General features: G+C 36.9%; 1 protein-coding gene across 4 annotated transcripts; it reads left to right on the top strand.

The window, feature by feature from the left end:
* The first annotated feature begins 46 nt into the window (after positions 1-46).
* Positions 47-24,620, top strand: LOC149081329 (GDP-fucose protein O-fucosyltransferase 3-like). 4 transcript variants are annotated; one of them, XM_089238164.1, is made up of 7 exons: positions 47-441; positions 3,257-3,302; positions 6,512-6,657; positions 8,764-8,889; positions 9,961-10,238; positions 12,374-12,548; positions 12,706-14,720. In XM_089238164.1, the coding sequence occupies exons 1-7, from the start codon at positions 382-384 to the stop codon at positions 13,213-13,215; spliced, it is 1,341 nt and encodes a 446-aa protein (XP_089094290.1). In that variant the 5' UTR covers positions 47-381; the 3' UTR covers positions 13,216-14,720. The 4 variants fall into 4 exon arrangements, with proteins under 4 accessions (XP_089094290.1, XP_089094289.1, XP_089094292.1 ...); XM_089238163.1 differs by having other exon boundaries at positions 52-339; positions 12,706-24,620; XM_089238166.1 differs by lacking the exon at positions 8,764-8,889 and having other exon boundaries at positions 63-339.
* Positions 24,621-27,970: the final 3,350 nt, after the last annotated feature.

Here is a 27,970-nt window from a genome sequence, read left to right as displayed (position 1 = left end):
GTGACAATCTCTCAGCTGATGTAAAGGCAACCTTCTCTTTGTTTATCAGTCAACGCCGTTCAGATAATGTCTGTAAACAATCCAAAAAATTTTTTGATGGCACTGACATATTTATTTTCTACGAGGAAACAAACATCCAATTTTCTTTTCCAGAAAGAAGCGTAACTAAAAAATTTCAAACCATAGATATTTTGGACAAAATCCCTTGAATTCTCCCCCCCCCCCCAATTCCGTTCAAGAGACATGTATCGTAGACTACGTAGCTTTAGAGCTCGCGTGGCTGCCCTCATGTTTTTAGTCATAGTTATATCATACTTGTGCATTTATTTATTGTATAAGGTGAGAATTTTCTCAGCCTCACTTACCGGTGATACAGCGTAAATGTATTGGATAGTATATCTTAAGGATATATCATGCGATTGGGATGGAGCTATTATCATTGTGAGTGCTGCTGGGGGTATTTTTTTTCGTGGCGCTCACAGAATAGTGGTGCCGCCCACGATTTGGCGATTTCCTCATCCAATATCATTCTTTCTTGCTTATCTCAATTTGGTGGAATACATGACCACCCTTGACAACCCACATAAACAATCAGTTCTCACAATAGCCATTGCGAAAAAATGGTAGAAAATAAAACGGCACAAAGTGCAAAAGACTGGTTACCAAGGGGAAGAAAAATTTCGGAAAGAAAATTCACAGGAATCGAACCACCAACCCCTCACAATCTAGGCGAATGCTTTACCATTAAGATACACAGGACTGACATTTTCTTCTCTTGGAGCATATAGGCAGCCTCTTAACTCAGTTAATAGCTCTCAATGACTATTGCCCCCAGATGATGGCATATACACGGGAAAACCATCACTCTCTGCTGTTCATACAAAGTATGAAAGCCTTGATTCTATATATACAGTCAAACCCTGTTATAGCACATCCTGATTTAACACCACGATTTTTCAGTAAGCAAATCTTTCATATACAGATGTTACACGTTAATTTGTGATTCGATATAACACCACACAGATACTCATTATAGCACCAGAAATCTGCAAAACAAATAGTGATGTTATATCGGGTTCGACTTTCTTACTGACCACAAGTTTGACCCATCTTCATGGGCAATTTCTCCCAAGTTTGTTGTGCTGGAAGTGCAAGTATGTGCACCTAACAGTTTGAGTGTGTAACCATTATAGGACTGTTTCTCTTCATGGCGAGACTTTTTAACTGGGAAAACTAGCTCACATTCACGCCTTGAAGTTGGAATCCACGGAAAACCAACTTCAGCCAACCACCACTGTGGCAATGTTGGGTGTTCGAACTCGGGTCCTCACAATGAGTTGGTCACTGTGACCATCGCAGCGGCTCAGAGTTTTACTGTACATATATATATATATTCTTTCTATACATTGCCATCTGAAGGGCTATCTATTAACACTAGGTTTACCGGGCAGATCATTTTGACCCATTTCGGTATAAGAAATTTTGATAAACCTAGTGTTAACTAAGTTAGGCGGCTGCCCATGAACTGTCCCATTCAGCACACATACATTCCAAGGGAAAGAAAATATCACTCCTCTAACTTAATGGTAGAGTATTTGCCCAAACTGTGAGAGGAGTGGTCAGTTAAATTCCATGCAGAGGAATATGAGTTTTCTTCCTGAACTTCAGCCACGCTTGGTATCCAGTCTTGCGTACTTTGTACAAATAGCAGAGAGTGACTTTTCTCTCTATTCACACATTAAGAGGGGATTGGCAAATAGATTGGCACATGAAATTTTCTACATGTGATTGCTGAATTTGAGTTGGGCCAATACAATATTTTTGGAATTCATATCTACCAACATGGAAAGGGGTTGCCATGTCCTGAAGATTATAAAAGACATTATGTTTTCACCTGTTTTTCCTCAAAAAAAATAAAAAGTTTGGCTCCTAAAAATTTCTGTCACCTAAATTTTATTGGTTTGTCAAGCCCCAAACATTATGCCAATACATTGTTTTCATTCTTAATATAATCAATGCTCGTTATAATGACCATTTCATTACAACCACCAGTAGGATGAGTCCCAAATGTTTTCATGGAACAATTATCGTATATATTTTGCTTTTGATTTTACTAGCTCCTCCCAATATAAGGTCCATTTTTGATGGGACAAAAGGGGTCGTTATATCGAGCACTGACTATATAATGAATTCTCAGCCATTTTTCAAACAAGTGATGAAATGTTGATTATGAAAGAGAAAAATCGCTAAATCATAGCTATTCGCAACATATATCAACGTATTGTTAAATTGATACTGCTATTCTGTGAGTGTCCCCTTGTTTTTTACTCTTTGATCATTTAAAGTTTATTTTAATCCAAGCATTTCTCACATAAAGTATAAACCACCTTTTTTTAAATATGTCTCAGGTTCGGTCAAATCAAATGGCAGCAAGAGTATGTTTTATTCGAAACCCTGGGCATGTGACGACAATATCAATTGCTCGATAATGTCTTTCACTTTAATGTCCTCAGTCAACTTCTGTATAAGATATTTTCCCTAACTAACTCGAGGTGGACACCAATAGTAGACAGTGCCTTTATTTCCAACCCATCTCTCATTAATGGCAGTAAATTGCAATATAGCGATATGGCCAGAGTTGGTGTTTGGTGAAGTAGTCAACTTCTGTGCTGTGCTCATAAAGATTCTAATAGCAGATACTTTTTGAGAGTGGCCAAACAAGTACGAAAAAAAATTCAGTAAAAGGATAATTTCTTGCATTCACACATAATTCTACTTTCGACTGAATCACTTGAAAAAACAATTTTTAACTCTGAAAATACTCGGAAGTGGATTTATGGCTTTGTTACCGTTACCAGTCCAACATACTCGAAGTATTACCTTGGTACACCAATATATACTTGATGTAATAATCAAATCCCTCTACAACAATATTTTTTCAATGCTTGTTTGGAAATGTCTTTACTCTAATGTTAAACTGCTGCCTCTCGATATGACAATAATCTCTTACCAGGATATTTTTTCTTGGTCCACAGAGTGGCGTTATATCAAGGTTTCACTGCATTTGAAACAGATTCGTCTAAATTCAAATATGATTGGAATGCAGAATGACCAATTGTTGACGTTTCAATGGGGAGAGGGTTTAACACCTTATTTCCCCATTAAAATAGTAATCAAAATGCTGAATATTTGAATGAAAATCGAACAGCAAATGGTTTATTATCTTTCATGTTAATGTGATGTCTTTGTTTTGTAGATCGAACAAGACGATGAGCTAGCACAGTATTTTCTCAACTCAGAAGGTTGGTTTGATATGAACTTTTAATAATACCGATTACCACAGGCAAACATAGGGTTTTCTCAAAAGGGAGGAATTTTTCTTCAGAAAGGTGGTGGTTTCAGGTTTCTTACTACACTATCTACCAATAAGTATTTGGACACCTATGCAAATGACGATATCTGTGGTCCTGAGATACGTCACGCCCTCCGCCGGTATATATCGTGTAGGAAACAACATCGGCATTAGTCGCATGCAAGATGTCGCGCAGTTCGGAGCTCTCTGATTTCGAGAAAGGTATAATTATCGGATATCACAAAAATGACCGATCCTTAAGGGACATATCTAGCGAGCTAAAGTACCCAAAATCGACAGTGGCCTATGTGATTAAGAAGTGGAAGGTGAGCTGTGATTGTCGGAATTTGCCCCGAGTCGGCAGACCAACGAAACTGGGAGATAGAGACTGACGGGTGCTGTCCAGAGAAATTCGGAAGAACCGCACCCAACCGATGGCCCTCATTCACGTGGAGTTTCAACAGGCATCCGGGAGTATTGTTTCAATGAATACCATCTGTAAGGAAGCACATGTCATTGGTTTTCATGATCATGCTGCTGCCCATAAGCCTTTGATCACGAAGTCCAACCGTGTTGCTCGGTTAATGTGGTGCAAAGCACATCGAAATTGAACCGTAGATCAGTAAAAACAGGTTCTTTGGAGCGATGAATCAAGGTTCACCCTCTACCGTTCGAATGACAGGGTCTGGGTCTGACGTCTGCCAGGAGAACGTCTCCTGCCAGAATGCATTGTGCCAACAGTCAAGTTCGGCGGAGGTGGAATTATAGTCTGGGGGTGTTTCTCCTGGTATGGACTGGGACCCTTGGTCCCCATTCATGGTAAGCTCAGCGCCGATGCCGCACAATGTGCTTCCTACGTTGTGGCAGTTTTACGGGGTGGACCCCTGTTACTTCCAGGACGACAATGCCAGCTGTCATACTGCGAGGTTAACCAAGGCTTGGTATGGTGCCAATGGGGTTCATCGAATGGACTGGCCTGCCCAGAGCCCAGACCTGAACCCTATCGAGAACTTCTGGGACGAGTTGGATAGCCGAATTAAGGGGTGCCCTACCCGTCCAAAATCGGTGAAGGAACTGACATGTCTTCTCCAAGCCGAGTGGAAGAAAATACCACTAGCCGTCACACAAGGACTTGTGGAAAGTATGCCCCGGAGGGTTCACGCTGTAATCGCCTCTCGTGGAGGCTCTACCAACTATTGATTTTGAATAAAGTTATTTTTTCTTTTCTATCACAGGTGTCCAAATACTTATTGGTAGATAGTGTATAAAATAGGACCAAAATCTCAGCTCAAGGGAGGGGTTTGAATCCAAAAACCCCTCCCTTGCATACACTAATGCTGATTACACAAAGTAAAAGGTGTCCTCCCAATAGGAATGAAGCACCAAATGAGGATTTGATATGGAGGACTCAAAAGTCAATTTCCTGAAAATGACTTCAAGTGTCTCTCCATTGTTTAAACTTTCAGTTGCCAAAGCATCCAAGTCGCTATCTTTATATTTCAACAGCAGGTAGCATGACTTATACTGACCACGGAATAAAACGATTCTTTTATCTCATTTTTAATGCTTAATGACTTACCTAAACTGATTGGCTTCTGAGCCTTCCATATGGGTTTCAAATATAGCATGACAGTCTTCTTTGTTACTTATCAAAATGCTTGTTTTAATGATCCCTGGAATCTGAAGCAAAGAAACCGTGAGCATCTATTAGATGACTTTCAATTCCCAAAATGCTTTCCAGCCTACGCTTGTAACTACACTTCCATTAGGTAAGACAGATCGTAGCAGTTCTTGAACACAAAATTTGTATAGTATCAACAGGTAGTAGTCAATAAAACAACCAAATCTCACGTAAGAGTGTCCTGAGGGTCAAAAACCATCCACATGTCAACCATACGATATCCTTTAGTTAATTCGACTGACAAGCTCTACTGACAGAGAGTAGGCACACTTGTATACACAAAACTTGTTAGTCACGAAACTTCATATAATCCTGCCATTTTTCACTCCTAATTTGGAAGAAAGATACAGTGATAAAAGAAGCTATAGTGTGAGGTAAAAAAAAAGCAACGTTCAGAATTTTTTTTTGGACATGATCACTGTGGTTCAAAATGTCTTGAAAACTTGGTATGAAAATTCTTGGTACTGTTTCAGTATTTTTTTTAATTATCATTACACCCTTCCCAGGGCTGTAGCCCAACAAGCTTCCCCCACCCTGTAAATATACTATGTGCCAAGGCAACGGTTCTCAACCTTTTTTTGATTCGTGCGAGCCCTTTTTGATATATAATTTCTATGGCGGAACCCTGTATTCCTATTTTTTTATTTATTCATAAAAGTTACTGATTTATTTTTATTCAAAAGTATTTATCTTTTTTTTCTTTCAAATTTACTGTTTTTACTTTCTATTTTCCTCGAGTGGCTGCAGAGGGCTCCGCGGAGCACTCGTTGAGAACTGCTGTGTTAAGGTATTACTCTGAGTTGTGGTATAAACAACATACAACTCATCCTGACTTTGCTGGCAGAGAAAAACCATTCATCCTACATCCAATCGCATCTCACACATGTCTCACAAAGTGACTAGAAAGTGACTAGATCCATCATACATTATAGTGATCCCTAACTTACATATTGTGCTCATAGGCGGAGATAGACTTGGAAGTCTGGGGGGGGGCAAGATGATGATGTCAATTCATATATACATTAGATCAGTCGACTCCATCTTTGACGCTGGGCCCCCCCCCCCGTATCTCCGCCCATGATTGTGCTATGTATTCAGGCAAGTGTACTATGTGTGTACTCAGGCCAAGCTCACTTGGCCTGAGTACACACGGCTCTGGTTCGGCCGTCCATGTACGGTCCCTTTCAGTGTACACGAGCTCCAAGGAAAGATTTGAGAGATTCTGTGCATCTGTAGTCTAGTGGTCTAGGGCGTTCACCCGGAAAGTGAAAGGACGTGGGTTCGATTCCCCCACAGGGGCAGTTAAATTTTCTTTCTTTCCAAAATATGTCTTGGCAACAGTCAGTTGTTAAAAAACCTTTGTTAAGTACACACATGCTCCGAATATCTCTTTCGATATCCTGCCGTATTGTGTGCATTCTGCCATGATGTTTCATTTGCAACTGACATCTTATAGCTTAATAATTATTATTATTTAGATGTTGAAGCAGATGTCGGGCAGTATCCAGTTATCATATGGTGGACACAACTATTCTTCGGTGGACCAGGCAGACATAGAAAATGTGGTGCTGAAGTGTGTTATTTCACAAATGACCACAAATATATCCATCATGATATGACTATGGTAGTTACTTTATTTTCCAATGTTATTGGTATTATTATTCCAGTATGCTTGTTGTTTTTCTCATGTTTTTCAAACAGGTACCTTTCATGTTGATACATTTGGGGGCTGTCTATTTAATTGCCTTAAAACTGTGCCACACAGGGCCGCAACTAGATACTTTGGCAGCCGGGGCAAAACACATTTTTGCACTCCCATCTAATGTCGAAGAAGCAGTTAAAGGGTGCATTCGGCATCCCCTTCTGTCAGCGTCTAGGCCACAAGACCCACCTGCTCCTCCCCCCCCCCCCCCCCCAGTTGTGGTCCTGGTGTCACATGTCACTTAAGGGATCTCTAAATGTGCCACAGGTCACTTTACCGATCTGTAAATGTGCCGCTTAGTTCAGTTTTTCAAAATTACGTTCAAGGTGGCGGGCCACTGGTTTAGCAGTTTTTCCTGACAGGAGGGGAGTGAGGTCAAAAATGTCTAAAAATCTGCTGATAATACTTGAACGCCCTCTAACCGTATTTTAGACTAGAATTTGCACATTTTGGCTTGTTTCTTTCAGAGATAGGAAGAATATTCAGCTTTTATTCTGTATTCTGCCTTTTTGCCAAATATTTGGGGTTAAGCCGGATATCTGTGTAAATCAAAGTACATCAAATTAAATTTAAAAAATTACATTAATTAGAATTTCCCCCAGAAATCTATAATTTACTGATTATATTTTATTGTGTATATCCCTTTCCGTAAAAGTGGTTATGGTAAGGATAGAGAAAACATGAATCTGAAACTAGAGTCCTACTGCAATGAAGGAAGCCCCCTCCCAAATGACAGGCCTGACTGATTCGTTAGACATTCTGCAAAGGAACTTGTCCAAAGGTTCCTGTATGGTTAAATAATAGTAGTGCAAGGTGTCCGAGCTAAAAGTGTCTAAAAGTAATGGCTTACAGTGAGAGAGGCAGACATGGTTACTCATAAATTTTAGTTGTATTGAAGAAGGCAAGAATTTATTTGCAAATAAAGGCACTGTGTCACCACAGCTATCTAAATGGTATAAAAATCTAGCCAAGTGTTTCGTAGCATTTGAGATGTTAAACTGTTGCAGAGATAGAGATACATGTACGTTGATACAGATGTGGGAGGCTTTACATTCCTCTCACGCAGGGTGGGCACTGGCATGATATTGCAAACAATGCAACAGGATGTGGATTTGTTAAATAACCTGAAATACTTGGTTTTAGCCAATCGGCCTCAAGTTGCAGGCTGCGTCGCTTGTAGTGTTACACCATTGTGGAATGCACAACTCGTATGCTATGCTTAAGACATATCATTGATTTAAATTCATATAGTCACAAAGCATGCACTAAACATTACGTTGTAGCGCCCACAGGGTAACTACTTCTATTGTGCATGCACCTCATACATATTCCTCTGCAGAATTTCTAATGAATCATTACATGCCAGAATGTGTGTTCTTACTTTATGTGTGGCCCCCAACACAATATTCAACAATATTCAATATTCAACAATTACGTTGTCAGAGTTGTGCTTGTTTCTTTGCTTTTGCTGCCATCTACCTTCCACATTTGAGGTGAAGATGGTAAATGGCAATTTTCATGTTATGTAAGCATCATGTTGATGATCTGTCTACTCTCAAAGGAGAGACATTTTCAAATAACGAACTGGTTTGCATTCATGCCTTGAAGCTGGAAAACTAACTTCAGGTGACCACCAATGCTCCAAATGAGGTTCAAAGCTGGATCCTCATGACGAGAGTTAGTCATGATGCCCACATGCCCGCACAGTGACCCCACATGCTGACTGCCAGTCAGTGCAGGGCTGCTGTGAATAGCATCTCAAATTAGCAGTCAAGAGTATACAAGCGTGACCTTGATAAAAAAAACTTGTAGCAATCTACTAGTCCTTTCGTAACTAAGCATATGTGGATTCTCTCAGTAAAGCCTTTACATTTGGATACCTGTAATCTGGAAACCCTGCACATTTCTTATTCTGTGTTGTGCAAATATATGATATAACTAGTGTGTTCTCAAAATGTTATTGTTAATTCCATAGAATAAGAGTTTGTATATTTTAGTAATGTATTTCAACTTCGATTTCTTCCAAAGGGTTTCATGTTTTACGGTACTGATTTCAAACCAACAGATTTGCCCTTGCCCCGATTGATGCATCATGACTGGGCTCTCCTGCATGAGGAATCTCCTAAGAACAACTATCTATTTTCTACTGATAAAGTAAGAAAACATTGTTTGCCTTTCTGGAATTATGTGGTAAGCGAAATGATCATGGTAATAGGAGCTGGATCCTGGTGGAGGGGGAGTCACACACTTGAGCTCTCCCCTTTCCCCATCAATAAAAATATTTTTGAATGTGATGGACTTCGGAGATAACTTAGGATCATTATTGCACATGCAGTGCAATAAATGAAAAGTCCCTTCTCCCTCCCAGTTTATATTTCATAAATCCTGTATGTACAGAACATTTGACAATTCTAGTTTCCTCTCCCCCCCCCCCCCCCCCGCCCCAATGTTGCCTTTCATCATAACCACAGATGTTTTTAATTTTCTTGGAGAATGGCTAGTTTCAAAAAAGATGTATGAAAAATCAGTGGACACAGAAATTAACTCCTTTCAATTTTCATTACCTTGCAGTCAGGGTTTAATTTGCCTATCATATACGAGCAGGGGGCATATGCAGGGTCCACAAAAAGCTTGGGATGGGGCACAAAAGTTTTCTTTTCAAGAAATTTTGAGTTACCACCCTTCAAAAAACATTTAAATTAACAGAAATTGATCAATATAGCAGATGGTAGGCAGATGGCTTCCATTGTCGGATCTGCAGAATTGATCAAAAAGAGGACCTTTTAAAGGTATGTCCAAGCTGTGCTGATGTCCACATCATGCAATATATTAGGCCTTAGTTGTCATCATTCTGTTTCAATTCAAAATTGCTAGATGCAGTACATACTACCCTATATTCAACAAGTCATATATCTAAATCCAAATATTTGGTCTGCACCATTTTACATGGTATGGCAGATCCTCCAAGTATGAGATGAGACTTGGCTACGTCATGTCAGAAGATTCTATTTTTTTTTCTCTTAAGATAAAGCTATTGCCCTCATTGAGAACCATCAGCAACTGAGCTTTCACGTTTAGCTTTTGCCTTTTGAATACAATAGAATCTCTCAACATGATGCGATGAAGTCAAATTTTGTCTCATGTTTAGAGAACTTTAGTTTTTCGTGTTGGTATTTAATGTGATAGCATGAAAGTTGGTAAAGAAAAACCCCTTGAATTTCACAGGTAATGGAGTTGTTCAACCATACCTCTACATTTCGTCAAGCCTCTGATTCACCACTCACCTTGCAGTACTTAAATAGCCTTGAGACCATCACCTCGAAGAAATACTTTTTGCGGACAGATCAGAAGAATGACAAGCTAAGATATCTACCTCCTGCCGTTTATGTCCACTCTGACTGTGATACACCTTCAGACAGAGATTCTTATGTTAACGAATTGATGAAATACATTAAGGTAGATTCATATGGGAAATGTCTGAATAATAAAGAGCTACCACCAAGGTATGTATTCCTCTGAATTAATAATCTAATTATCGTACTCCCTGGTATTAGCCGGCATACCGAAAACAGCGAGGGATACCAGCATGCCAAGAATTTCAAATCAGATTCTGGGAAATATCTATAAAAACTCTTAAGTATCTTTATTCTAAAAATCCATTGAATTGGTTGAATTCATACTGTGATTCTTATTAAACCTCGCTTTTCCTGGCATGGTGGAACGAATCAGACCCCTGCCATTCAAAAAGCTCACAATGGTCTCTACAATTGTTTTTGGTTAAGACATGATTAATTAATTCTTTCTCTTAGTCTCAATTATTTTGTCACTTAATTTTCATTTTTTGCTGTATGGACTCATCAACATTTTCTCAATAATCTGAAAGTTTTTCGAGTCATTCAAAAACGGCTTTAAAATGCAATTTCTGGTCTCAGTCATGGAAAGACACGAAAATCGAATAAAATCCTTGTGCATAGTGAGGAAGTTAAAATATAGGAAGAAGGGGGAGGGTTTCTGTTTATTCTTTGTTAGGAGTACCCCAGAGTAATTTTTACGAGGAGTATGTGTGATAAGAATTGTAATGCTTAATTCTTGAAGAGGGAGAAACTGTGTGGCATTTTTAAGAACTCTTTGATGTTATAGTGAATAGCTTCCTGATTTTCAGCTCACTATAACCAAATATCTTTTCTGTATTTAATATTAGCAATTTGACAATCACTTGCAAATTACTCATTATAGTGAGACTGACTAAGCTGTACTTGTTATAGTGGACTTTTACTGGTATCCCTTGAGTTTTTTGGTATGTCGGCTAATGCAGGAGAATAGAGGTATACACAACGATATATTGGTATGTTGCAACGGTTCTTGAATTTTTTGAGTATTTGCCAAGTTACATCATTCTCCATTGACTACATGAACAGCAGCCAGTGACCAATCTAATAATTTTCCCTCCAAAATAAATGCATCCAACATGTTTGCATTGTTTGTGATTGCAAAGCAATCATTGAAACAAAAACAGCAAATTTAGTATCCTTCTCTGAGATCTAAAATTGTAGATTTGTATAGAGAACATGCACACACACACACACACACAGAAAATCAATTTTATATACAGGGTGATTATAAAAAAAACTATCCCGACATATGGACCCCTAACTATCATACCATTCACAGAAACTGAATGAAATTTTGGCATAAGGTATTTTGATGTATGCGCTCAAGAATGGTATGGAATACAACAGTGTCACTCTAACAGTTACGGTTACAGTAAGAAAATTTCGAAAATGGCAACACCAAGTTTTTTGTATTGGAATGTGATCTCCATTGTGAAAAACCCTAAATAGCGTTCGAACGGCAACTGTAGCATGAAAATCACCGGCGGTAGATAGGCCAAAAGTGAGGACAACCAATAAGGACAGAGAAGCAGCATAAAATAAAGCATTTTATTGTGTTTCACAAATTTTCCACATGACCTTGTGGAGGACTAATCAGGCTGGGATCTCAGCCAAAGAAACGGTGTGACGAATGAAACGAACATTAATGCTCTGGTGCACGGCAAAGTCCTTTTTCCTTGCCTAGCTCCGGGGATTTTCGTGCTACAGGTGCCATTCCAACGCTATTTAGTGTTTTTCAGTATGGAGATCGCATTCCAATACAAAAAATTTGGTGTTGCCATTTGATATTTTCGAAATTTTCTCACTGTAACCGTGACTGTTAGAGTGACACTGTTGTTTTCCATATCATTCTTGAGCGCATACCTCAAAATACCTTATGCCAAAATTTCATTCAGTTTCTGTGAATGGTATGATAGTTAGGGGCCCATATGTCGGGATAGTTTTTTTATAATCACCCCGTATATATCTATATATAATAAGATAAGCCTTTCCTAGGTGTCATTGTTCATAGAAGTATTATAACTAGACAGAGGCATATTAAGTTTTGTTGAAGCCTAGGGTGCAGAAGAAAATATTGGGTCCCCTTAAATCAGAAAAAAGTTTAATTAAAGTTAAAAGTTTTTTTGTGCTCCTGCCATTAAATCCACCTTTGTAACTGTATATTATATAATTTTAACACGTTTATACTTATAATAAGTTTATTCAAGCAATTAATTACAAATAATTAATTCTACTTATTTCTGAAGCTTGAGCGATCCTATGAAAAGTATGATTTCTGAAGAGTTTCTGAAAATCCTCGCTCAGTACAAATTCAATCTTGCATTTGAAAATGCTGTCTGTGAGGACTATATCACCGAGAAATTCTGGAGAGCTTTAGAAATTGGGTCTGTTCCCGTGTATTATGGATCTCCCACCATTGAGGTATGTGTTTTGATAACATCCTTCCAGATTTTGGCAAATAAATTTAGTGACTTGTGAGAGTAGTACTGGGTAAACTGTATTAAGTTCAAAACTAAATAGGAATTAATTTTCTCTCAATTATGAATCCTTATCCATAGTATTTTTTTCCTCTCTGCAGAATTGGTTGCCAAATCCAAATGCTGCGATATCTGTGAACAACTTTGAAAGCCCAAAAAAACTTGCAGAATACTTGCACTTGCTAAACGATAATGCTACCCTATATGAAAAACATCTTGAGCACAAGATCAGCCAGAAAATATCAAACAAGAAGCTGAAGAAGGCAATGAAAGAAAGACCATGGAACATTGATAACGACCTGGAAAAGGGCAGCTACATAGACTACTTTGAGTGTCTCGTTTGCAAGAGAATAAGCAAAAACTATAAAAGACGCAATAAAGGATTGCCTTCTCTGCCCTATGGGGCAAATATCAATCATTACGGTTGCCCAAAACCTGTGTCACCATTAACAGGAGAACCAGATCCTAAAAGCTGGTGGTTGGATCAGTATAACAAAGCCCAATATGAAGCCAGTGCTCTCAGAGTTCTAATGGACACGGGAAAGAACTTCACAGCGCCAGATTTCTTCTCAGAAGTCATACGGCAACTGGAAAATGAAGCTGAAAGATAATTTTTAATTATTTTTCATTCTAGTTCCAGAAAACGAAGCTTGTATTCGTTGGTTTCATATTCTTGCTCCTTATACATACATTTGTAAGGTGGGTGTCAAATGCAAACAAAGAGCAAATTTGAGTATTTATAATCTCAGAAATAATCTCAAACTATATTAACACACTTATTGTAGTACAAAATAAGATGATCAAAGAATCTCAAGAAGCTGGTGGGCTGTGTTTTATGATTTAATTACAGCTGACTGAAGCACATACTGTCCCAGTCACACATAGCCTCGTCATATGAAAACAGTGGTTACAGAGGTCTCTTGTAAGCTCTCCAAAAATGGGAAAATCATGCAGGAAGGCATTTGAGCTGTATGGAGTATGTTGAAACAATTTCTTGATTAAATTTTCTTCTGCATATTCCTCAAAATGTGTGATCATTAGATTGCAATCCAGCAGCACTTTTGGCCTTCATAGTACACCTTAATATCATTTGTAACACTATACATTGATTGTGGCCCACTCACGATAATCAGCAGGCAGATGGCTTCCATTGTCGGATCTGTTGTTTTCTCTCTTTCATAATAGTGGCATCTCATTTTATCCTGGGTCACACACAATACAGAATAGAAAAACACTTTTGGTATATACTTCACAGTTTTATAATATAGTCTAGACCTCTTGCTGTGTGATTTCCAAATTTTCAGAGAGCTGAAAGACATATGTTCTCTATTTATATGGGTCAAGGACATGCCAAAATGTGGTTCTGACAGCAGCCTACAAGATTCTTCATTGGTAGGATTGACAGTGTCACCTTCTACTAAGACGAATGTATCACATATTCACACCTATAGTTTTTTACTACAATTCAAACATATGAGTCTTAGAGAAATGGAGCATACTTCTATACTCAGTGTCAATTTTGTTGAACATGCTTTGCATCATTGTGGTATCAACCTCTTAATGTTTTCTCATTCTTTGAGAGCTTCCTTGAGAGCTTTGATCTATGTTTGAAATGTGCGCAAAGAATATCGTTTGTGAACCATTTATTCAATGTGATGGCTTTCACAGTGAAAGCAAAATTTAACTTATGCCATCATTTAATTCGTATTAATCATTGAATCAGCCAAATTTTTAAAAAAATTCATTTCTATTAGATTTAGTAAATAGGGTGTAAGAGTATATCTCTCCACTTGCACGAAGTGTTTTAAGCTAGTAATGGATGCAAAAGTATATATGGGGGAGATGTCAATAAAATGAAACTTTGAGTGAGTGGATTTATCAATTCATTTCCATCATCCCTCTGAATTCGAACTGTTCCATACCACGGTTATTGGTTAACCCTATTCTAAAGTACTCACAATTTCACTCTGATTATTCTACTTCCGAATAAAAATGTACTCAAGGGGTGTAACAGAATAAAAACAAATCTATAAAGGAGCCTGAATGCACATTCATACTCCAGAGATCTTTCAAAAAATTAGAAAAAGCAGGACTAAAAAATAGGACACCCCCCCCCCCCCCCAGCATAATTAAAAAAAAAATCCCTAAAATTTTTTTTTGTTTCATAGTCATCTATAGGATTGACTCAAGCCAAAGCAAAATGACAGAAATGACTTGGTTACAAAAACAATTTTTGGCGAAAGCAGTGTACTAGCAAGCACAGATAAATCTTTTCTGTCTTTCCTTACAATATATATTACATTCTTTTTTTTTTCTTTCTTTTTCTGGAGTCTTTCAAACTGCAAAGTCTGTCAAATCTTTGACAATGCACAGCAAATTATAAAGACATGCACATGTTTTAAGAATGACTCTTTCGAGATCACTTTCAAAAGCGCAGTGCAAAATTTATAAATTACAAGGTCCAATGTAAACACGTCAAGGTGAACCGGATGGTTTTACTGCGTTGTCCATTCTTTTTTAAAGGGTTTTTTTTTTACATTTTACTGTTCAATACCAGTGTAATCATTTTTGAAAAATGAAGCCCTTTAATTTCTGGCTCTTTGCTGAGCATTGTAAATATTGTTTATGCCTCTTCATGCCTTAAAAATACAGAAGAAAATTGAATGCTATTGAGTAGCATCAGAATCACCAAACCTAAAAAAGGCGGATGTATCCAACTGCTTTTTAATGCAAACTGTTGTTTCACCAATACATAAAATGTCTACCATAATTTTGAATGATTAATGTTACTGTCCAAAACCATGAGGTAGTAAATACAAAATTATTTTTTACATCCAGACAGAAGATTTTAATGACTGCTCTACTTGCTAAATTCTAAAACAAAAATGAAAAATTAATAAATCAAACATACACCATGAGATAACCTTAAAAATGATACAATTTCTGCTTTGGTAGAATCATTAATTGCAATTTACAAAATTTTTAATATTTGGCAATATATTGATGATTCCTTACTCAATTGAATCAATTACACAAATTTTGTTGATAGAGTTTGTGGTACAAAAATAGGGAAAAGTAGGACATTTTACTGAAAAGTAGGACAAGTGGGAGCCCTGGCGTGTTCTGATAAGCAGATAATTTACTCCTAGGCATTCAGATGCATATTCAAGTCCATACCATAGGAGTTGGGTTAACGCTACAATTATATATTGGGCAAGCTGCCTAAACCCATCAAGAATAAATGAACCCATCATAATTATACAGGCATGTCAATGCTTACAAAGTATGAAAGACTGGATACCAAGTAGAGATGCAGTTCGCAAAGAAAATTCATGTGTCTGCAAAGAATCAAACCACCAACCTCTTACAGACCGGGCAAGTGCTCTACCAATAAGCTACAGAGGACTGACATTTTCTTTCCTTAGTTAATAGTTCTCAACCACAATAACCCCCAGATGACAACATATAGAGAGAAACGATGTTCACTTTCCACTTTTCATACAAAGTATAAAAGTCTCAGAGGATGAAAAGACTCGAGAGGCCGCCCATGCACAATCCCATTTAGCAAGCATATATTCTCTAAGAAAAGAAGATACTAGTCCTTTGTAGCTTAACGGTAGAGTCCTCATCCAGTCCGCAACAGGATTGGCGATATAATTCCCTGCAGAGGCATGTGAATTTTCTTTCTGAACTTCACCATCTTTGCTTGGTGTAATTTCCCTTACTTTGTATGAATAGTAAATAGTGATGCGTTGTTTCTGTATATATGACAATGCTTTATTTTTCAATTGTCTGAATAAATGGAACATGGTGATCTGGACTATAAGATGATTGGTGCAGAACCTTTTATTCGGCTGAAGTTGGTTTTCTGCGGTTCCCAACTTGGAGGTGTGAATGCGAGCTGATCTCCCTGTTAAAAAGTCTCGCCACAGAGAGCAACAGGTCTACAATGGTACAATTATTCAATAATCACACTTCACTCATAGTTAGAAAAATTAATGGCAGCACTACACATAACAAGCACATTACACAGAAACAAAACTTCACGGTGGGTTCACAACATGTACACTCCAACATGTACCAATTCATTAGAAGTTCCATGGAGGAATGTGAACGAGGTGCATGTGTGGTTTAGTAGTAGTAGAAGCTCCTACCATCCTGAAGCATCTTTCACAATTATTTTGATTACGAGGACAGGCACTGTCATTTAACAAAATCAAACCAGGCAAAAGCATGATGCGTGAATTATTCTTGTGGGTTTTACGCAACATGTCTAATGTGTCATTATAGCTGACCACAACAAAATTCCTTCTTTACAGACAATGATAATGTTTGCTCCTCGTCAAAAAAGGATGCAAGTCTAGATGCCTAACAAAAAAATGTTCTTATAATTTGTCTAACACAGCATGCCATTGTAGCAAATCAAAACTACATTGTTCTTTTTAGAGACCATTTTTATTCTGCCACATTAGCCACGTCCTTTTGTATGTCTTGATGTACTTCCTCCTGGATGGGTTACATTTCATTGACTCTGATAGATGTTGATGGATTTCTGGAAGATGCACAGCCATGGTGTTTAGATATTTAAAACTTCTATATGAGGCATGTAGGGCTTGTGTCAATGTGCTGTTTATGCATTCCCTGCCTCAATACATAGGCAGTAGTTCAAAGTGTTCCCTTTACTGTTGATGTGGTTCCTAAAGTAAAATGGAAATCCGAAGATTTTCTAACGAAAATCTAGCATAGGTTTGGTGCTCCTGAGTAGTTTTAGATGGCATTTTAGGTCATTTTTTTGCAAATGTTATCCCTATGATAATGTGCTATTTCTTCCACAAATTATGGTACATTTGTTGACAGCATTCCAACCAATGACTGAATGTAATTTGTAGTTACAGGGTGAATCAAAAAGATGAGAAAGTTTTGTGTTGTTAATATTTTAAGAAAAATAAATAGTTTAGATTTAATCATGGTAATGAAAATTATGAAGGAATGTGATTGTGATCATATATGCAGTGAAGAAAACCCCTCTTAGACACCCCTCAGATGCGATCACCCCTCTTTCACGGCCAAATAATAATTTTCCATTGTATAACAAAGTTATGCATTTCAAACCTGATTAACAGTCACCTCTCTTTTACTATTTTTTTTTTTGTTCTGCCAGTAGCTGCAAAAAAGAAGTTTTACTGTATATATACAGGCCCGTCATTTAGGGGGGGAACAGTTGCCGCTCCCCCCCACCCGGCTTTTGAAAATACACTACAAATGGTATATATATATATATATATGCGTACCTTTAGTACATGCTCTTTGCCGCCCCTCCCCCCGGAAAAAGTTGAAATGACGGTCCTGTATATATATATATATAGCTAGAGCGTCAATTTTTACATCTTGAACAGGGCTCGACAAATCAAAAAAAAAAAAAATTGCCAACAAAAGTTCATAGGCACTAAGAATTGTTTTTCCAACATTGTGTATTCTTTTACTTGTTCAGAATTTAGGGAACCTTTTCCACGCCATCAGACATGCTGACATAATTTCTTATAACTTTCTGCTGACCTCAGACTTCGATTCAGTTATCATACCTAACAAAATGCACCATTATAAATTTTTTAGTTGCCATGGCAACCTGGGTTTTGACCAGCTCTGGTCATGAAGATTGTTTTTATCAACATTTAGCTTCTGCTGATTTGGGCTTGTGTGATAATAGGTGTGATCCAATTTGAATCCCTTCCATGTTTTACCATATGATATTTATGCCATATAATGAATGTTATTGAAATTTCCCTTTTTGTTAAAACACTGAATCCTCCACTTAAGTGAGTTCTTTGTTCTCAGAACAAACAAAAAAAATTTTCTTGTCTGATCAAAAAAACCTTGCCACAATGATTAGTTTTCACATCAAACCCATTCACCAATCAACCATCGCCAAATGGAGTGCTGTGCATGCTAGATGAAAGCTCATTTTGGTAAAATAAGTTGGGTATCATATTTTATGTTGTTTATAACAAGTCTAAAGCAAGCTGTCACACATTTAAAATTGTAGTCCATAATGTCCTACTCAGCTCTAAGTGAAATCCCTCATAAACTGGAATGTACAATGGATTCAAACAGACTCTAGAGCTGTTGGCGGCACATGTGGATTTCTACAGAATGGATTCATGAGTCTATAAAAGAACAAAAAAACGCAAGTGACTATTTAAGCACCATGGATCATATTAGGATTGATTGGCGAACAAGTTTGGTATGATATATTTTTCATTTTTATGTATGATACATTTCACCTGTATAAACACCAAAAAAATCCAAAGAAAGACCAAACTGTGATCTTACCTCTGTACTTAAATGTTTATTGTTCCGACAAAAACTATCATAAAATGTTAGAGTGAACTAGAATTTTTCGATGTTACCCTATCGCCCAAACATTCTTTCATTCTGTTACAACATTGGATTTGATCTTATTGTACATATTTTCATGTTAATTTGAATGTATAGTTTAGAAAGCTAATTTTGTTAGTAATACACGCTGCATCAGGATGAGATGTGTATTTTAATTGTTATGCGTGAAAAGTACTTATTTTTTCTCAATGTTAGATATTTATGTATTATACTATCATCATCAGAGTCAATATCGACAACCTGAGCTTTCTTTAAGCTGATCTTCTCAATGTGATGTTGCCAAACCCAAACATGTATAATTTTTGTGATGCATTGGAGGGTTAAATTAATATAATTTCTAAAAGATAAGTCAAGAATATAGAACAGTGGATCTTGATTTCTTTTTGTGAGTGGGTGGCCCAGTCACACACACGACTAATCACTAATATATGAAGAAATATTAAATGATGAATAGGTCACACACGGCCTGATTTGACTGATGTCAGGGCCCAGCAGTTAAGATACCCTGATATAGAAGACACCCCTTCTCTGCAAAATTTTTATAACCAATTTAAGCCATACCTTGTATGTGCCCACTGATTCCCTGATTAAACTTTTCCTTTGAAATTCAATCGCACCAAGTAAACACAAGTGAGACATCATTGATCAATGGTGACAAAATGCTTCGGCTTCAATGTGCATCTCCCCACATGGGGGGGGGGGGGGATCAATCAAAAATTATCACCCGGGGAAATTAGGACACCTGGTAACCTTACACATAAATGAACATAGGTTATTCAATGATATACAGTGGAACTTTGGTTAGAAATTCCACAGAAGAATGTATACAAGGTGCATGTTCAGTTAAGTAGTAGTAGTGGAACTTCAGTTTATAAGCATAATCCATTCTGTTAATGTGCTTGTAATCTGGAATGCTTGTACAGTTGTTCCTTCGTATTTGCAGGAGTTACATTCTGGGTGCGACCACGAATATAAAATATCCCAGAATAACCTAAATTGTGAACTTTTGTTTGTTATTGCATTTGTTTTTTGTGGCAGAAGGGGACGTCCAGTAATTCTCTTTGGTATTTTCTGGAAAAAATAATATAATGTTAGCGGTCTATTAGCCGTTTCTTCATTTCAGTCAATTTGTTAGAGTTTAATATAACACAGCTTCCATACCAATTTTTCTACATGTGTAATATACATAAGATAGGTTTATGTCATGGGACCGATCCAATATTGATTTAAACTTATGAAGCCCTTGCTATGTTGCCCATAATAAAATTGTCTTCCACTTCTTAATCTTGATCGTCTTCATGGGGTAACGCTTCGAATTCAAAAGCAGTCGGCTTGATTAATCTCGACTCTGTCTATTTCTGAGGAAGCTGTTAATTATTTCACTCCTTCTCCATAGACCTGCTTCACTAATGTGACAATGTCGCCGTAGTAATGGATGCTTCCTCTGGCAGGCAATTTTTCAAAAATTCTTCCAATGGGGGATGAGTGTTTCTATCTTTATAGCTCCTACAGCTGTAGCAAATGATGCTAATGGCATCTTTGAAATTACTATATTACGAAATAATAGAAACTGAAATGATTTGTTTAACAACCACCTCCCTCCTACTAGCCACAAATTTTTTTTTCGAAGATCCAGTGCAGGGAAATTTGTTTTAAATTATCATATTTTTGTTTATTTCAAATTGAAAGCTTGAGTATTTTCTGAATGTTAATTTCTGTATGGCAAGTCTGAAAACTCACTAAATTTGATCTTGAGAATACTATCTTAAAATAGGGGGTAATAATGTGCCACTTTCGAGGGTTTTTTCCTACTATAACCTCTTTAAAAATTGCCATATCAGGCCAAAATTTTTAGGCAGTGTTGCAACACACCTTAGCTTCCAATTCATGGTTAGAGAAAAATTTTATCACATTTGGTAGAGAGAGAGAGCAATTTTTTTTTTTTGGCTCATTTAAAAATCAGATGCAATAATAATATGCCACCTACTTTTTAAAACCAATATATGTTCTGAGCAACCCCTGAAAAAAATTAATTTCAGTCAATCAAATTAATGAAAATAGATGAGAAAAAAAAACAATAAACATTTTCTTTTAACACACATTAAATCCTTTGAACGATGAAAGGAACTTTGGTGGTTATCGCAAAAAAAAAATAGGTTGCTTTATAAATTCATTTCTCACAAGGCACCATGAATTTCCTCTCATTCCTAAATTTTACTGGGCAGCAGATGTATTCTTTATCTGGGTCTTTTTGTACTAAAGTTAATTTTTAGGGTTTGACCAAAACTAGCTTTTTCTGTTCATGGCTGAGAGACAAACCTCCCTAAAATCATCAAAACTTGTCATCATTTCACCTGGGTAAAGTTTTCCGTGGTATTCCGCCAGGACAAAATCTCCTTATACACCCACTGAACAGAACACAATTGAAAAAATAATAATATCTGAGATTAAAATAGAATTCATTCAGAACTTCTAGAAGAGATAGTTATTGAATACCAAACGAGAAAAAAGACTTGATAGCATTTGAAGAAAAAGAAAAAAAAAAACAATTACATATTCAGAAATTGGAGGCACATTAATACCACCAAAGTATGATGTAATTGAATTACCATGCATAGGTTGTAAATAAAACACCATAGAAATACACCTTTTGACATTATTCATCCTAGAGAATATGATGAAATAATATACAGTTCAACTTTGGTTAACGAGTGATTCACATAACGAGCAAAAATTTTGTGCTTTGTTTATTTTATTTTTGCATTATCACAACTGAGCTTATGGTGTTTAGCTTTGGTCCACACACGTACTGTGGAATTGTGGGTAATATTCTTCCCTAGTGTCTCTGGTCAGCACGCTTCACTTGAAAATGAACACGCATGTGAGCGTGACTGTTTAAAATACAAAACTTGATGTAGCATTGTAACCACGCGTGTGCGCGCTCGAAGTTTCTTTAAATTCAGCTTGGAGAAAACTGTGAGCTGATTGCATTATCGAACATGACTTTGAGGGACTCTCTCATGAATAGGAGCCAACATTTTTTAAAACGATTGTGTCCTTAGGGAAGATCAATCATGGGGACTGGAGGTGCAGGAGAGGATGGCATTCAAGAACTACTGGTGGAACATGGACAAAAGCTGATATTGCAGTTGTGTTGTATTATTGATTGAAGCCATTTTTATTAGTCATTTTTATGTGAATGACTAATTGTGGAACAAATTATTTGAGTTTCCATTGTTTGATTCGATACATGACGATTTGGATAACGAACATGTTGGCGGAATGAATTAAGCTTGTTAACCAAAGTTCCATTGTACTTGTCCTCCAAGATTATGTTGGCCGTCACAAGAGGAAGGTTTGATTAAGTTCCACACACTTTTAACAATAGGTAGTATAAATTAATAAATTCATCTGAGGTGAACAAAAAGCAAAATCTTCTGCAACCATAACCTCACATTCCGGCATCCCTCAACATAAGCACTGCTTTGTGCATGGCTTCTGGTTCTATGGATTCCCTAATTAAACTTTTCCTTTGAAATTCGATCGCATCAAGTAAATACAAGTGAGATATCATTGATCAATGGTGACAAAATGCTTCGGCTTCAATGTGCATCTCCCCACATGGGGGGGGGGGGGATTCCAAGAATATCAGCAGAGGGCAGGAGTAAACCCATTGGCTTTCCATGGCAGTGGAAATTTACAATATACACATACATTGTTACCAGATTCGAGAAAGGAGGACACCCTGCGAGCACCGGACCGGGTTCTGGCTTCTACCGACATGGCTTCTGGTTCTACATCCTGGCCCACATTATGCACTGAAAGGATACAAAGCTGAAGTGGCACATTAATACTCCCATTTTATAGTATGTTTCTGGTTACTACTCTTTTCTATCTTCAACACACGTGACAATATGTTTTATTTTTAATTAATTTCCCTAAAAAAATGGTTTTTTCCCTTTTCATACTATCAGCTTTGTTGAGTTGGATTATAAAAAAGAATACACAAATGACAACTGTAATGAGCTTGTATTTTTTTCCCCTCAAACTATCACTTTGTAAACACAGCTGTCTCAACAGGGCTTGACGAATTGCAAGATAAAGAGTCTAGACCTCAGGAAGATTCTTTTTAGGAGATACTTTTTAAAAACACGTTAAAAAATGTAATGTTTCTTTTAAGTTTTTTCAGGACTTAGCAACCTCCTTCCATGTTGGTAGATATGCTGATATGAATTTCAAAATTTGTGGATTGTTCTCACACAAATTTAGTATAACCATATGCAAAAAATTTTAGGTGCTAATCCCATTTTTTTTTCTTTGCCATGGGCACCTGAGATTTGTTGAGTCTTGGTCTTATCATGGGTCCACAGACAAGGTGCTGGCTAAAAGTTCCCACCTCAATCAATTTTCTTTTGAAAAATCATTTAGTTACCAGATCTCATCATCAAAAAAAGTCTCTCCACAGAGAACGATCAGGCCCACAACATTTAAAATATTCACAAATGACAAAAGCAAAAAACAACCAGCCAATTTGTCTGATTCAGAAGACAGATGGGGCAGCACTTGACAAGAAACACATAAGCATTCTACAGAAACAAACTTCACGTTAGATTCACAAAACACACACATTCTTACGTGTACCCATTCATTAAAAATTTCTCAAAGGAATATGGGCGAGGTGCATGTGCGGTTTAATAGTAGTATATTTCATCATCAGGCTAACCCTCCCCCAGGTGGGCCCAATGCTCTACAATGGTCCTGACTGTCACTTCTTAATCACACAATATGTATTTTTTATCACAAAAATTATAACATTGCCTGGTTTTAATTTATACCAAAAAAATTGACGTGCTTTTAAGATAAATAAAATTTTAATTGGTCGACATGTTTCTGCTTTTCACAATGGAGAGCCGTCATCGGGATCTCATGGTCAGAAATCACACAAGTGAGTTGTTGAGCAGGTGATGTTGTTGGCAGTTTATGTTTGGTCGTCTGGAGAGATTCGCCTTTGTATTTGCTAAGGCCGAGTGGTCTTTGGATGCGAATTGGGGTGTCATCTGTTGCAAAGTGTTGAAAATTCTGTCTTGATTGAGGTTAATAAAGCCCGTCCAAGCTGATAAAATGGGTGACATGTTGGCAACGTTCACATAATTTTCATTTTGAAAAATCGTCTGTTTGCAAAAAGCAACAGATAATTCCGAACTGAATTTTCTCAAGGGATACTTCATCAGAACTTGCCAGGATTTCTTCGTTAATGATGGAAGGAACACGCCACCTATTTTGTCAGCTTCGACAGACTTTATTAAACTAAGTCAAGACAGAATTTTCATCCCTTTTGAACAGATGGCGCCCCAATTCACATCCAAAGACTACACAGGCTCAGCAAATACAAAGGTGAACTCTCCAAACGATCAAACATAATCATCACCACCTCAACGACTCACTTGTGTGATTTCTGATCACGAGGTCCTGATGGCAGCTCTCCATTGTAGAGCTGAAAGGCATCGACCAATTAAAATTTTATTTGTCTTAAAAGATTGTCAATTTTTTTGCATGAATATGTATTTTATTAGTTTTTGATGTGATATTAGTTTTTCAATAAAATTTGATTTTAAGGATGGCTTATTTTTCTTCAATGTTTCAATGTTTTTGATAATAAATATTACTAGCATGTACTATTATATGTCAAATTACTGAAGATTTTATTAGTAATTTGACTACATCTAAGCCCACTTCTGCCATTCTTTTGATTCCTTTCTTTTTCTAACACTAGAATGACAGACAACAGTCATTTTGATTATGCGAGCCAATCTCCCTGTTAAAAAGTCTTGCCACAGAGAGCAGCAGGCCTAAAAGCGGTACAAATATTCAATCATTATACTTTCCTCACTTCTGAATTATAGATTAGATGGCAGCACTGAAAATCAGACACAACACTAGATATGCACTCAGACTGTTAGATACATACACACTTACACTTCCAGCACAACTCACTATGTACTAAATTGCCCATGGTGACAAACGTGAGTTATGCTCTGTTTGAAAAAATAAATTTTTTTCAATAGGAAAAAATCAACAAAAATTATTTTTCTTCACCGAGAAACTTCATGAAGCAGTATCTATTCAGTCTCTGACTTATTTTTGCAATAAACCCTTCATATACTGTTTTTTTTAATTTTGAACAAAAGTGCTTGTTATGCGAAGATTAATTCCACACAACTTCTGTTTCTTTAAAAGAGAGGGGTTTTTTTTAGCTTAGTGATTAATGGTTTCATTTTCACTTAGCAGAACACTGACAATGTTTGAAGTATAATACACTTGAGAAATTTGCAAAGAGATTGCATGTGCATAATGGAAAACCTTGAATAGCTGCCAAATCCTAACAGCAATGTAAAATGTATATGTCAGACAGCTTTTCTATGCCAATTGCATAATGGTTATGGTTCATTGAATGAATTCATTTTTTTGAAATCAGCAGAGCAATAAAATTTTTGACAGAAATTTCCTTTATCAGCGATTTCAATTTAATGTGAGAATGGTACTCAAGACTTAGATTTTCTCTGCTTACCAAGAGCAAAATTTTTTTTTCTTTGCTCAGTTAAAAGCATGATATGTGTTAAAGGAATTGCTCCCTTTATAATCCAACAGGGCTTCCCCCATAGTGAATTTATAATGTGAAGAAACAAAAACTGATAAGAATAGTCTCTGTCTCAGGGCTGGAGCTCTGTCATTAGATAAAATTGTGAGAAATTAAGATTATTTCCATTGTGCAACAATGTACCAGCAAATGCAATGCAGTAACAGTGCAAAGATCCATAGAAACGACAAATGAATCAAATAACGTACAACGACGAGCTTTTTTTAAAAGTGTATCGTTGAATGGTACAAAATGGGCACTGAACAGAAGCAAACACTACGATAGGACACCTGTTTCCTCAATATTAATGTTCATGTAAGACTGTCCATTTCAGCATGTTTTGCAATTATATTTGTTAGATATCTCTATAGCAATCAAAATTACCACTACCGTCCTTCTAGGTTGAACTTCATTTTACCAATGAAGTAATAAACTTAGAAATTTTTACTTTAGAATTTAAGCATTAACAAGATGATAAAAAAGTTATGAAATTTTGACTTTGAACTATTTTTCAAGTATTTGGGTGTAATCACATATCAAAGTAACTTTATGGTGAAAATAACTGCTTCCGTCGTCCTAGTGTTAAATAAGAAAACAGAAGTTTTTTAAATTAAAAAGTCATTGTTTTTCATTTGCTGGAGAGGTAGGGAATAGCAAACGAACATGATTGTACATAAAAAAGTAAGGTTGCCAACTGTAAGGAAATATGCTGTGTTAATGAATTTGTGTTTAGGTATGGGTGGCTGCAGACACCCATGCTTTTGGTGTGTTTTTGTTTTCGACTCTCTGTTTCCAGCTAACAACTCCACCGATAATGGAGTTGATCCTAACCATGACTGTCCAAGTTCCAACGCAAAGGATCATTACTATGCTTATGTGGCATAGTGAGTTGGTCCTTCGGCCATGAACATTTCAGTTTCAGCACCAGAGGTCATTTCCTCCATTCCCATATGACGTCACTGAAAATCAAAGATCAGGATTGGTAGACTCAGTTGTTGGACCAGTTTTGCAGTGGCTTTTTCCTCTTTATAAAGGAGGTGTGGCGTTGCGTTACCGCTTATTTCTGTTTACACCCAGTTACTATCACGTTATGAAGCTGAGCTGTTTCTAGTCACTGGGATGAGTGCATATTATTGTTAGGCCTATGTCTGAACTTAAAAATGTTCAAGATGACTGACAAGACAGATACTAGAGATGGTACGAATATTTGGCTGCTATTTGGTATTCAGCCTATTTGGTTCCTTTGCCAAATATCTGTAAATCTAAGCACAACAAACCAATTTAAAAAAACATTTATTAATTGGAATTTTTAACATAAATCAAAATATTGATTACATTTTATTGTTAAGAGGACACAACGAATAAGGCAAATACATGAAAATACAAATTATTGTACTTTCGTGTATTTGCCTTATTCATTGGTGTCCTCTTAATATTCTTGGGCAAAGTTTATCAACTAAGGGGTGGTAAGGGGCTGCAGCTTGGGCTTTAGTTGGACACCAAGATTTTTAAATATTTCCAATAGTAAACTGGAACTGCCATATAAAGGGGCCAAGGAAAAATTCAGCTTCTCACTTGTCCGGCTCAGGAGCACCAAAAACGAATTTGAAATAAATTCCTTAAAAAAAACATTCGCCTCATCACAATTCCTCCTTATGGGGTAAGTGAAAGTAATGATCATGACACTCTCAAAGGGTGGGACTTGCACGACTCCAGCCTGGAAGGGTTTTCATCATATTTTGGTTTTCTTTCACACTATAAATTTAAACACTATAAAATAAAAAAACACACTATAGAGGGATCCTGCTATAAGTTGTGGGGGGTGCTATGGTAATGATGACGCTGATTGGTAAGAGGTGTGATGTAGATCAAGTTATCTGGCCTAGAACAGTAAAATAATCTGAGACAAAAATGCAGGAAATAATCAGTACCAATTTTTTTTTAAATTGGGACATATGGTCACAGACATTCTGTTCGGTAAACAATGAGGTGTGACTTTGTGCTTAAAAATCAGGTTTGACCAAGGCACCTTTACTAAAGGGGCACTTGGAGCAGGGTTGTTTTTAGGGGTGGCAGGTAAGCTTGAGCCACCCCTGTGCAGAGGAATGTATACGAGGTACAATGTATGGTTAATTCATAATATATCAGACTTTTACCCTATATAATACTAAGCAATTGCTATATGGATAATATTTTATGAAACAGGGTCGTAGTTGCATCTATTGAGACATAACAGTCTAATAATTCTGAAGTTGGCAGCTACAGATCAATTATAGAGCAGGATCTGGACACACTTGCAGAAAAACAAAATTTTATTGAAAAAAACATCCCTT

This window comes from Pholcus phalangioides, unplaced genomic scaffold, assembly GCF_987345545.1.
Source record: "Pholcus phalangioides strain wild (caught in Gottingen) unplaced genomic scaffold, Ppha-v1.0 ptg000010l_1, whole genome shotgun sequence".
Classification (NCBI taxonomy): Eukaryota; Metazoa; Arthropoda; class Arachnida; order Araneae; family Pholcidae; genus Pholcus; species Pholcus phalangioides.
The sequence above is the reverse complement of the archived record's forward strand: the minus strand, read 5'-3'. Positions and strand labels throughout refer to the sequence as shown.